We start from the raw sequence: 14,171 nt of genomic DNA on the forward strand, positions 1-14,171 counted from the left end.
TAACGTTTGACCAATGTATTATACACTGTGCGGCAAGTGTTACAGTTATGAGCACTTATTTCATTAATCCTTCATAATAGAATGCATTCAACCTTGTATGCTAATTTGCCATGCTGTTAAACTTTCACTCAGATAAATGTCAGATGAATTTGCTAACCCATGCAGATGTCACAATGCATCAATTGCACACAAAGGCCATTACAGTGCATTAGTGGTGGGGATAATTATGTGACCCCTTGAAGTCAGATTCATGCAAATCATCTGTGCGAGCTCTCCAGTGATAACGCACCTGTGCTGATTGGCTCAGAAAGATCAGGAAACGGATGATAAACTTAACAAATGTCAGCCTGACCACTGAAATGACATTCATTACAGAGAAAGAAAATGTTCAATGTGACCAACAAGGAGGAACTGAAAATTGCCCACCATGTACAGCTGTAAGCTCACAACCAACCACATAAGTTCATGTGAGATATAGGCCTAGTTCATCACATATCCCTTGTGTTATTCCTTGGATCAGCACAAGCTGTACTTATTCAACTTTCTCATGTATACCCACGGCTGGCCATTTTCTTGTCTCAAAAAAGTCACATGCATGCCCACACACACACATGCGTATATGCACATGGCCCAAATCCCACAAAACAGAGAGTATAAAGCTCCTGTGTGGGTTTCAACTATGCCCTAGTATATCATGATGTCTTATATATAAGGTTACTCAATTCCCATCAATTATTTATCATAGGCCTACCTGCTTGATTTTGAAATCATGAGAAGATATGAACTAAAATATAAAAATAGACATTTACACTGATAAATTTGCTAGGGATGACCAGAAATGCAAATATACAAAACTAAGTAATTCACCAGAAAGTCATAAACTTGAAATGATATTCTATATATTTCACATTTATGTTCATACAATGTACATGTATATTTACTTGTACATCTTTAATACAGGGGAACATTGTAATAACAAGGACCTAACAAATTGCAATTATCTTTTTAAATAAAAAACAAAGACATATTGAAGAGATTGGACCTGCAAAATCATCTTGTTATACAAAAGGATTTTGCTGCATCCGACCTCTAATAATATGATTTCATGTGTAACATACATAATGTCACCGTTGTACATAACAAATGAAGACACGAGATACATAGGCCTACTGGTTCAACAGAATATAGATCTTTTAGCCCTAGAAACTTTTGACTATCCCAAGATTTCAAAAAGCAAATATTTGTGAGACAAAATAAGACAGTGACAGTAAGTTTCATGAAAAAAAAAAGAACAAAAAACATATCTCATGCTCTATGGTGTGTAACATGTCATATTCTTACTCTTGTAGCCCAATCCTTTTCCACTCAGTTATGAATTATGGTGCACACATGCCATATGTGGGCACAATTTACATAGAGAAAGAACACATTCATGTTTTTTTTTTATTTCTCATCTTTTCGGGGGTTGATAACAAAGGAGCTGCCTCAAAAGAAAACTAAGCATGACACATGTGCATGAGTGTTACGCAATGAGGCATGTATGTTATCAACTCAGTTGCCCCCAAAGAAGATGGTGGTTTCAATCATTATGCTATATTCTATCAGTAGCAGATCCAGAGGGGGGTGCACCGGACGTGCGCCCCCTCTTTATTTTTTGTTAAAACAAAAGAACTAAAAAGAAAGAATGGGGGGTCCATGCACCCCCTTTAATTTTGTAAAGGCACCTTCCCTTTACAGAATTTCTGGATCCGCCCCGTTCTATGTGCGACCTATGACAAAAGACAATCGGTTGACATTTTGCACATATTCACAAAAGATTTAAAGGGATGGTATAGCATTGGCTGAGGCGAGGAATCAGCTTTGAAATCTTTGTGAGATACTTACTACAAGAGACAACTTTATGAAATGTAACAGAGCATACAATTCTGAGAGGAATTCAAAGTTTATTTGATGAAAATTGTATCTTAAATGACTGAGATATCCAAAAACAAAGTAAAAGAAAGTGATCATACTAAAAGGTGGGTCCCACCTTTTATTAGGATCACTTTGTTTTGGATACTAGTATCTCAGGAATTTCAAAACCAATTTTCATCAAATAAACTTTGAATTCCTCTTAGAATTATGGTCTTTCATATTTCATTAGAGGTTTCTCATTATCTCAAAAAAATAATCATAAAACTAGAAATGTTGCTATGGCGACTGGTATGCCTCCGCCATAATGCATGGTTCTCCCAGTAGGTCTATAGTACGTCTTGACAATGTGTGATGACAGTTTCACATAAATGGGACAATATTAAAATGACATGTTTGTCACAAATGTGTTGATCGTTCACTTTCTTAAACCAGGTTAAATTGGATGAATGGCTATTGTATATTAAAAAGAGCAGGTATTTGGAGATTTGAGGATTTTTACTTGACTTTTTATCCTTAATGAATTGAGTGATTTCCAAGGTATGGAGAAAGAATGTAATTTCAGTATTACAAAGTAAAATTTTAGCATTTTAACATTGCATGTGACCCTTGACTTTTGACCATACAACCGTAAAATTCCCATGAGAATCACTGTCAGGCAGTACATGCACAAATATGTACAATGCTTCATAATTATACCTTGAATGACCTTTGAGATATGGAGGAAGAACTGAAATTTAGCATGCTCACTTGACCTTTGACCTTTTGGCAAAAACCTTTCCCAGCAAATCTCTATTGGGTAATATGTGTATACACAAAGTTTCAAGAAAAAAAAAATCTTGCAGGCATTGCATGGATATAAGGGGAAAAGTGAAATTTTGAGGAGTTGACCTTGACATTTGACCCTTGACCCTTGACCCCATGACCCCAAAATTCCCAAGATAATCACTGCCAGTCAATATTTGAGCATTTGACCTCAACCTTTTGACCTTTGACCTTAAGCATGTGCACCTAGAAGTTGATAGGCACAACTTTGCCTACTCATACATATACATGCCAAGTTTTACTAGGATACCTCTACCAGTTTTCTAGTTACCCTGCCCACAAAATTTGAACTGAAAATTCAAAATTTTCAATTAAATTGAATTGAATTGAAAATTGATTACAGACGGACGGACGGAAAGGCGGACGGATGGATGGCTGGACAGAAGGACGGACAGACGGAAGGACGGACAACACAAAAACATAAGCCTCCAACTACACTTTGTGGCAGAGGCATAAAAACTTTTGGAAACCTGCCAGCCACATCTCAACCGAAACTCTACTATCTCTTTAAACTATTGAATGACATGGTTGTATATCGCTCAACATTTTGTCAATTGATAGTGCCTGGAAAACTAGGACCCCGTTTACACCAACCAAAAGGCCGCCTTTCGGTTGATGTAAACGCACAAAAGTCGAAATGCGGTACCAAATTGCGGTGCCAAATGGCGGACCGAGACTACCTCGAGGAGGTAGTCTCGGGCCGGCCTCGGGCCATCCTTTCTTTGGTGTAAACGCAAGCGGACCCTAATGCGTGACCTGCCCTCTCAGCTGGCTGTAGAAATCGCGCTGACGTCACGCACCGGTTTGGTTTCCTCAAAGATCAATCTTTGGTTTCGTAATTTTTGCGTTCACTTCCGTTGTGTCATTTTGTGCAGCTGCGACCGGTGACCTGCGTATAGAAAACCGGCTGCTGTCTCAATAATTTTTTCAATTATTTCCTTCTTGACAGGTATAGATCTTTATACATGTACATCTGATTTGTTTACCCTTATTTTTCTGATTAAAATTCTGTAATTAAACGTCGGAGTAATGTTGTCTATTAACAGAATACAGTAATCCTTTCGTTTACAACAGTTCCGGCCCAGTCCATTAATTTAGAGCGCCACAAAGGACAAAAAGTAAACACGCGGGAGGGGATTTCTCTCCGAGGGGCTGCTCGCAAGGCAGTGTAAACGCACAAAAATGTGAGTCCGAGGACCACAAAGCAGGCCGGCCCGTTACTGTAAACGGGGTCTAGGAGCACCCAAACCCAGAGACAATGTACTGATTCAATACCAGGTCATTTATCTGAGATGTAATTATAATCTGGAGCATTGAAAATTTCCCAGTCTTGTTCAGGCATCTTAAATTGACGGACATTCTCCATATTTTATGAATTCATTCACCAATACTCTTTGAGAATGTGATATAGGGCCTATATACCCATAACCTTTGTAAATAAATGCTGACCATTTTCCCACACGCAATGGTTTCATGGGATACTAGGTCATTCGCATATGATATATGTATGATTATGGTATCAGAGTCTTTTGATGGCATGCATTGAACTGGTCACATAAATGGGGGACATCGTATGAATACAAACCCTATAAGAACCAAAGTACTGCCAGACTTTGTATACACAGTAGCACATACCAGTATCCTAATGAGTTGATAGGATACCACAGGTCATTTAAGCAACTCGGAGTGTCATTACATGTCCAAAATCTTTCAGTGGCATATAAACTTTGTAAAAGTAGTTTATAATGGTGGATATAATCCATTTTTATGAATATATTAACCTACTTCCAATATTCATGAGAGAATCTGAAATATTAATAGGCTTTGTAAAGTGCATACCAAGTTTCTACAGGCGGTTGGATGGTCAGACACCAGGTTGTTCACTTAAGAATGTGATACCGAGTATCAGAACAGTTAATGCAGTGTGTCATGAAATGCATCCAACGATATCTGAGGTACACAGCATTCAGAATCAAGAACTGTTTGGCTGACATTCAAGGTCAGTTTCCAAAGAGGCTTCGGAAGAGAAAAATCCTAGTGGTAAATTAGAAAAGACAAGATATTTTGTACAGTAGTACTGTGTATCCTACCGGTGGTTTCTATAGAGTTAAGCTACCCAGGTCCCAGTCATGCATTAAAGGCAGGTGTTGGTATCTAGTGTATAATGCTCCACATTATCACAATCACTGATCAAAATGAAAAGATCCTCTAAATAAGAAAGAGGTTCTAACCCAATCCAACTATTGCAGGGTGGATGATCAACAGTAATTCATTTCTCCTATATCTACAACCCATGTGAGTAAAGATACATGCACATACATTGTATTAAAAGACAGACAACATGTCAGTGGGCCGGATGCATAAACGCTAGCAATTGCTTGTGCTAGCCTTTTACTCGAATCCGTATGTATAAAAACAAGCAATTGCTTGCAAGCAGAAGCTCTTGCTAGCAAGTACAAGCAATTGCTTGCGGTCCGCAAGTAATTGCTTAGAGACCAAGCATTTGCTTAAAAACGTATGCATAAAACATACCTTTTGCTAGTTCTTGCTAGCAATTGCTTACGATTTTCCAAGCTCTGTAAAATGAGCTTGAGCTTTTGCTTATCTGGGACGTTCCCTTTTAAGTATCATTTTCATATTCATGGAAGAAAGACAACAATTGTGAAGGAGTGGTATAAATCTACAAGAAATTACTCTTAATTAGAGTAAGAAATATTTCATTTCAACAACGGGAATGTCCAGTGGTTAGCACGCAAAATTTGATGAAAAACAGGTAGGATGTCTCACTTCGGTGGAGAGCAAGGAGACGTCTCTCCACGTGCGATCTGGCAGATGCGGGCTATTGTAAGCAGTGATGGGAATCAGCCAGTAATACGAGTGTGTGTATAGTTGTGTGTGTTTGCGTCTGTGTGTGCATTTATGAGTGTCATTTCATAGTTCTTCTGCTATGTCAGGAAATGTTTCTGCACACACATGCCCTTTCAAATGCATGCTGCTACACTCGCCTTTGTTCTTGTGTTCGCACAGGCGTGACGCTATTGTTCGAACCCTAAGCAATTGCTTGCTGAATGCAAGCAAAAGGTATGTGCACCAGCAAAAGATTATGCATATGTATTTAAGCAATTGCTTGAGCTACACCTTTTACTAGACGAGCTTGTGCTTTTGCTTGAAGCAATTGCTTACAAGCAATTGCTTGTTTTATGCATTCGGCCCAGTGTGTATAGTGCTTGCTCTACCTGTATAATAGTTTGGCTAAATACAGGTGATGAGCTCACTCAGAGAATAGAATTGGACTATGGCATGCCAAGTCTTTAGTTCAGGTTTGTGAGGGATATCTATAGTCTTCACAACTCTCTGTTATTTACAATGGAGGTCTTCCAAGCAGGACAACAACTATCCATGCATAGTAACATTCTCTACTTTTGTTTTAAAATGGGCTATTCATAGTGAAAACCTGGGTCCCCATTTCATAAAGAGATGTTAGGATAGCACTCTTGCTGGAATGGCAACTTCCAATAGGAACAGCCAATCAGGATGCTGGATTTTTGTCATTACCAGCTATGACTATTGCTATTCCAGTAAGATCGAGTTGCCATCATATCAACTCCTTTTATGAAATGGGACCCTGGTGTCACAGTAGTGTGCTAGATACACTCTCAAAAATACACAGACACGTCACACTGGAAAAATGAAATGTAATAACACTAAAATAAAGTGACTTCACAGCACCTCTTGAAAGGGGCTCTAGTTCCAGTGGTTGTGATAGATCCCAAGTTGCTAAACTATAGAATCTAACCAAGATTAGGTCTTACACTGGATATGCTTAGAATTTACCAACCTTGAGGGACAGCAGTATATAAAAACACATGTACATGTATATAAGCACTCTACATTATGGCACTTCTATAATGCGATGTCCAGTCCCCTAATATACACATACACAATCTGCAAGAATCTTTTGAATTGAAGGAAGCAGATGAAAGAGAAAGAAAGAAAACTAATCCACTGTCTATGAATACCATCTTTGTACACACCCCTCTTAAAACCATTAATCACAATGACATATAACATTTTTGTGTGTGTGTGTGAGATAATGAGAAACCTCTTATGAAATATGAAAGAGCATTTAATTTCAAGAAGGATTCAACATTTATTTGATGAAAATTGGTCTTGAGATGGCTGAGATATCCAAAAAAAGCAATCGTAATAAAGTTGACAGGCCAAGCCTTTTATTAGGATCTCTTTGTTTTACCTTGTTTTTAGATATCTCAGTCATTTCCAAACTGATTTCTTTAAATAAACTTTTGATTCCCCTTAGAATTGGATGCTCTTTGACATTTCAGAGTGATTTCTAAATATCTTACAAAATGTTACAAGCTGAATCCTCACCTCAGCCAGTACTATACAGTCCCTTTAATGTTTTATGTCTCAAAGTCTCCAGATTAACTTAAAAGTTATATATACATGTATATATCTTGCCAGACAGCAGTAATAAAGTGCATGCAATCAAAGCCTTTTTAGCTTTGAACACACATCACTCTATCCGCATATCCTTAAATTGATCTCTCTCAGTTTCTCTGTACGTGTAGATGAAGTGACATGTATCCAGTCCTCGGTACGGATGACATGACACGATGTGACATATAGAGTTCTTGAACTTCCCACTTCAAAACTGTGCTGTCATCTTCAAAGATTCTCAGTCTCTAACTTGTCTGGCCTATTAATGTATCACAATTATAATCATGTCAGATCGGTCACTGATGATTACCCTTTAAAGGGAACGCAAACCCAAAGAACAATGTGGATTGAGTGAAAGCAGCAACATTAGCAGAACATATCGATGAAAGTTTGAGGAAAATCGGACAATCGATGCAAAAGTTATGAATTTTTAAAATTTTGGTGTTGGAACTGCTGGATGAGGAGACTACGTATGAGAGGACAACAATATAAAGAAAATATAAAGAAAATTTTACAAAAATTCATTTTTCATGAAAATTATGAATTCCATCAACTTGATACTGACATATGTTAAGGGTAGCAATTATTCCCCCTGCTTTCTGAAAGCGGTTAGTCAAGTGCTCTTTCATAATGCTATAAAAGTGTATTTTTGTTGATTTTTTTTTCTATTTTCTTTGTATTGTTGTCCACTCATACGTCATAACCTCTAGTAGTCTCCTCATCCAGCAGTTCCAACACCAACATTTTAAAAATTCATAACTTTTGCATCGATTGTCCGATTTTCCTCAAACTTTCACTGATGTGTTCAACTAATGTTGCTGCTTTCACTAAATCCTTATTGCTCTTTGGGTTTACGTTCCCTTTAATGAGTCAATTCGTTCACGGGAAGAAAAGCAAAAAAAAAAAAATCAAAAGAAAATGAAGAATAAATGACAATACTTTTTGTTGACAAGCTTTCTTTCACAAACTACTACTCACACACTGTAAATGAGGCACACTGGCTCCCTGTATACATATATATTTTATTTGTTTCTCAGGATTGCAATGTTTGCATTCTCTTTTGCATACGAAAATCTTCCACAAATGATTGTTTCAAGTTCTATGATGCGATAAAATCTTTGTACTCTGAGGTTCTGAAAATGTGTCAGGTGTGGGTGTTTTAAAGACTTATTTCAGCATAAGTGTAAATATAAGAAATGCCTCTTGATGATGTGTAAACATAGCACACAAAAGATTCTGCAGATTAATGTGTGCATAAAGGTTGCATGGTTACAGTCATGTGTGGGTTCAACATGCCCAAAATTTCCTGTACTGCCTAAGCTTTTATTGGTGGTATGTCCTTGATGGGTAAATGTATTCCTGTCTGTCTGCCAGTTAGATTCCAGTTCAAATTGCTCAGGTCCTTATAAATGCCCAATGATGAATAAAATTAATGTTGTCACACTGTATTGACCCTATAATGACTGCCATGCATGTTATTATGATGTTTAAGTATGTAAAACATGTTACAAACAGATGATAAAGTTAAATTCTGCCACTTTTGGATGCTATTTGATAAAAGCAAACTGATCAAAGCAAGCTGCTGCACTGTCAGGTATGCAGAACAAATACCCCAGGATTATGGTTTGTGTGTGTTCCCGTACATACCAGTAGTAGCTTAATTGCAATATACAAATATGCCCTGAACTGTTCTTTGTTTGTTTGTTTGTTTGTTTGTTTGTTTGTGGCTGCATGATGCCTTCAACAGCAAAAAAAAACAAACAAACAAACATTTGAGTTTAAACTCATGTGTACAGAGCAGAGCACAAGTATTGTATGTCCTTCTGATACTTGTCCCTCTAAATGCTGTTTTATTCATGGAGTACACCTTTACCAGTAATTAATACCAATCAAACTCCAAGGCCCGAATTCACGAAGGTGGTACAAATGAAACCATGGTTGAAACCATGGTTTAAACCATGGACAAAAACCATGGAGCACCAAGTGTCGCACGGAATATTTCGTTAGGAAATTGGTCATTCTGTCGACAAAATGACCGTTTCGTTAACGAAATTATCATTTCGTGGACGAAATGTTCATTAATTATGTAGTTACAAAATGTTGTCATTTCGTTACAAAATAATCATTTTATCGACGAAATGACTGATTTCGTAACAAAATATTCCATGGGACACTTGGCGCTCCATGGTTTTTGTCCATGGTTTAAACCATGGTTTCGTTTGTACCACCTTCGTGAATTCGGGCCTTTAAGGTTCAATGTAAAGAATTTTGCTTGTTGTTAAGAATAAATTTGCAGGTATGGGAAATGTGATATTTATTTTTTTGTTTCTTCTTGAGAGGCCAGGATGGGAGCTTTTTCAATCATGCCAATTAAAATCTAAATTTGCCACTGAAATTCTCCTTTTTCCCTCTTCCATTAACCCATTGAGGATAACACAAATTTCCCATAGACACCTGCCAGAGTATTCTCGGGTCTCATCTGTAATGGGTTAATATCCCACAGTGGGTCTTTATCTTATCTTTCCTGCATCTTACGAATAATGGCAAAATGTCAACCTCTCTTCCCATTCCTCAATTCCTGCATACAGTGTAGTTGCTGTTATATACAAACTGCCATTCACATCAAAATGCCATCACTTTGCTGTGGGAGGAAAATAACATCTTACAGCTAGAGTGAAGTGAAATCAAAACAAACCAGTAAATCAACAAACAATAAAACATTCAACAGAAATTGTTCTTTTTTTTTCCAACTACAGAGTCATAATGTTTAATGCATGTGGCCTACACTCTTCATACAAAGAGCATCTTCAAAAGTCATTAGCAGACTTGTGTGTTTATGATGTGCTGATATCTTGCCCAGATCAAAAATTTCGGAGTCAGTCGAGGTCAGCGTCTCCACTGTCCGGGAGAATGAAGCCCGAACTTTTGAACTCCCACTTTTCTCGCAAAAGGTGTTATCACAAGAACACAGCAATGCAATTAAGTTCAGAGTTTTAGTTTGTCATTGAATGACTCTTGCTTCTCGAAATCATAAAGAACTGTTTAAGCACCTTCTTTTTTTTCACAAAGCAAAATCTGTACCCATGAAGTATGAAGCCCATAATATCAAGAAACATTTTTTTTTTATTCTATTGACTCTACTAGCAGTAAGATCTCTGAAAGTGTAGTGGTGGGTTTTTCTGTTGTAGCACCTTATGGAGCTCCCCCAAATGCTATGGCAGCCAATCTAGCAGTAGCTTTCTTTTTTTTTCATTGAGGCCATCACCGCTGACAGCATGAGAGTTGTGAGTGAAGACAGCAAATTAAGCCGAGAGTGTCAAAGCAAGGTCCTTATGAGATTGGCAAGTGTGACTGTGTTCATTAGCCAGTACAAAGCCAACACAGAGCACCATTCCTGCTGAATGAATTCAGCAATGAATTATAAAAATAGTCGCTTCAACCAATGGAATGGATGTATTGATTTGCCCATGGGCCAGGAAATTAGCTTCTTAGAACAATGCTCCACTGATAGGACATGATTTTTTTTAAATACTACATGCTTGTAATAAAGTTCAGTGATTAAAAGGTGTAAGTTATGAAATATGGACATGTCTTCAAACAAAGGCCCTTGTGCGGCTATCATGGTGCCCTGCTCTTATAGCTAGTGGCTTGACAATATGAAAGATTGATCACAAAGCTGGTTATAAGCACCATTTCTAAACATCTACAAGTCAATCATCAATTAGAGCAATATAAAACCTTTACACTGATAAACTGATGGGACTGCAAACTACAAGACCTGCTTTTTAACAGTCACCTCCATTTCCAACAATTTCCTTTCGGTATTTGTTGTGAAATTTACAACAGTGTATCTCAGTGTGCAGTTTGTATGTTTTTCATTACATTGTCATATTATTATGTGTATTCAAATGTTACAATTATATCTTTGGAAATTGAATGAATGAAATGAAGTGAAATATCTCACTTGTTACATAAAAAGGAATATACTTGAGGTTATGATTAAAAATATCCCATATTCTATTATTTTCTCTGTCTTTCAGAAGCTTTAATCAGAAACATCTGAATTTAACATGGGGTTAAATTGTTTCGCAATCAAACTCTTCATATAACATGATTACATATAACATACGTATAACATAACTCCCTGCTAGCTTCTCATGGAATATCTACAGCAAGAGGGACTTTCAGCAAAGGCTACCCCACCTGCCAACCCCAGAAATCAAAGCCTCCAAATAATGACCCCCCCCCCCCACCCACTCGGTATTTGTCACTCATACAAAGCACTATGTACTCCATCCCACCTTCTTCATCACATTCCTCATACTCAACTCCGCCTCCTTTTCTGCACACCTCTGCTCCACAGCATTTCAGCTGCCATCAGGGGTGGATCCAGAAATTCCGTAAAGGGGGGTGGGGGGGGGGGGGAGGGGGAGTGCCTTTACAAGATCAAAGGGGGTGCATGCACCTCCCTCAATTATTTTTTTTTATTTCTTTTGTTTTAACAAAAAGTAGAGGGGCACGCCTGGTGCGCCCCTGCTTGGATCCACCCCTGGCTGTTAATATGATGAAAAGGACAGAGTGGATCAGTGAAAATTGGATGCAAAACTTTGGAACTGTTTAACCAAACTTGCTGCACTTTTGTGGGTTTTAGACTGTGCTTCCAAAGTTAAACGAGAGCATCGGATTCTCACCAATCCACGAAATGGGCCTGTGCATTCATTCATTTTATAAAACGGGCCCGTAAATGTATGATAGAAATCAAACCTCTTCATCACCATGCGTCTGGTACAACCCTTCAAGGGTTGAGCCATGCGTTCAGATTGTACCAGATGCATGGCCTTGTGTTCAGATTTTACTGGGCACATGGCTCAGTGTGGATCAGTAAAAATCAATGCATAATAATTGACCAGTCAGACTGCAGAGATTCTAAAGCCCATTTCATAATATTTCCTGCAACACGTTAGCTGTCATGACTCACATAGGACCCCAATCAACAGTTCTGCCTCCTGTATTCCTCACTCATCATATCTTCATGCACTCACATATCGCAGTGATATATTACTGGGAGTATACCTGTCATCACCATTTTTCTTTCTCCATACTCCAAGCACGTACAGCTGTAATGACAAAACGTAATAACTGGAGCAAATTAAGTGTCGGCAGAAATCATCAAGCAGTAAGACCTCTTTATCTGATTTCCATCTTTATGTCACCAACCAGCAAATAAATGGCGCTAGAAGATGATGAAATGGACAGTTCTCACTGACCTGAAGGCATGGTAATGGACGGCTGATTGGATTCCAAGGTGTGATATACAATGTAAGAGCAATGAAAAGGCCGAAGTGATATACAATGTAAGAGCAATGAAAAGGCCGAAGACTCATTTTACAGAACAGGTCCACCGGTTGATTGCCTGTTTGGCAGTTACTCCAAACTTTCAATAGACAAACTAGAGTATTGAACTGCAGTATGCAATTGACCTAAATACCCCCACCTTCTTTTGCGATCATTATTTTCTGCCACAGGCATTGACCCTTAATTCGCACTACGATGAAGTTCACTGACCTTGATGGTTTACCTTAAAGATTGACTTAACACCTTTTTTGCATCACAGAAATATATATTTCTGCAAACTTATATCTTCTCACTAAATCATACTCTCATCAAACTTTCCTCTGCTAGAGTCATGATGTCTGGCTTTTTAACAAAACATCTAGAAACAACTACAAAAACTACAAAACTACAAAACAACTAGAGTGACATTTAACTTCAATATTCGACCCCTTACACTCCATCTTAATGATTCTATTCTATCCTTCCAGCCAAGTCATATAAACACTTGAAATTTCCATCACAAGTTAAGGCTGGAAAATGACACATTTGGGCTGCATTTATCAATTTTCCATCACATGTTTGAAATGCATTTCAATACCCACTATTCAAATACTTTTGCAATGTCTTTCGGATCGCATTTCTAAATTGTTACATTTACATGTATCAACTCGAGTGTCAACTGGGAGGCATTAATTATCATCACTGTGCAGCTTCACTGTGCAAAGGAGCAGAGATGTGTAGTTGGCAGTGCTTGGTATGGGCATGAGGTCCAAGCTACAAATACATTTTAAAATGACTTGGGGTTTATCAACTCTCCAGAAACCCATTTCTGGCTAAAATGCATTTGCGATTGCATTATATTTCAGCGTTTCAGAAATTTGTTTCTAACCCCATATTTAAAACAGCTTTCATTTGCCTTTATCAACTGCCAAAACTCCCTGAAAGTTGTTGGGAAACCAGAAGTGAGTTGATAAATGCATCCTTATACCCCTTTCCCGCTGCCCGTCTCGGTGAACCACCGAGAGGTTCCCCGGTGAATTCACCGGGGAACCTCTCGGTGAAAGTTTCAGTCCCGTCGTTTCACACTGCTCTCGGTGAAACTTTCCCCTAGACGGGTTTTCTGCTCGCAACGTGGGTGATCTTATGTACTTGAGTTTGTTATGCATCTGCGATTTGGTTTTTTCGATCCCATGTTCAGCAAGTTTTCGGAGGAGGGACTCGTACGCGGTGCCAGCGTCAGCCGACGTCCCGCTCAGTTCTTCGTTCACTGCTGCCTCGCTACGTAATTGAAGTAATAATCTCTCTTCGTCTTTGGTCCACGCTCCAGCCATTTGCAAAATTCCCTCAAATTTCAACAGTACAAAACGTCAAAGGATTTCTCCTGCACACTGTAAACCCAGCACTTGACGCCAAAGCACAAAATACGAAAAAATCAAGAAAGAGGCGGACTGTATCACTATCAGACTTTACTGGAAGAGTTAAGAGCTACATAGACACTAGAGGAAGACGAAGAAGGAGGAAGCATCAAAGCGATCAAGTACATTGTAAACCTATATCAGCTTTGTATACACGGCGTGCTAATTAAACAATACAATGCACAGCATGATGGAAAACAATGCTGTCGCACTGTGAACGCCACATTG

The 14,171-nt window shown here is 38.4% G+C and overlaps 1 protein-coding gene across 1 annotated transcript in view; it reads right to left on the bottom strand.

The window, feature by feature from the left end:
- The window catches only part of LOC140244017 (uncharacterized), a 37,295-nt gene extending 23,436 nt beyond the window's left edge, over nucleotides 1–13,859 (bottom strand). The window contains exons 1-2 of the mRNA XM_072323674.1: nucleotides 13,572–13,859; nucleotides 11,496–11,565 (exon numbers count right to left, since the gene is read on the bottom strand). Of these exons, the coding sequence (XP_072179775.1) occupies nucleotides 11,496–11,565; nucleotides 13,572–13,859 (358 nt within the window). The remainder of the gene's footprint in view (nucleotides 1–11,495; nucleotides 11,566–13,571) is intronic.
- Nucleotides 13,860–14,171: the final 312 nt, after the last annotated feature.

The sequence above is a fragment of the Diadema setosum genome, chromosome 2 (genome assembly GCF_964275005.1).
Source record: "Diadema setosum chromosome 2, eeDiaSeto1, whole genome shotgun sequence".
NCBI classification, from domain to species: Eukaryota; Metazoa; Echinodermata; class Echinoidea; order Diadematoida; family Diadematidae; genus Diadema; species Diadema setosum.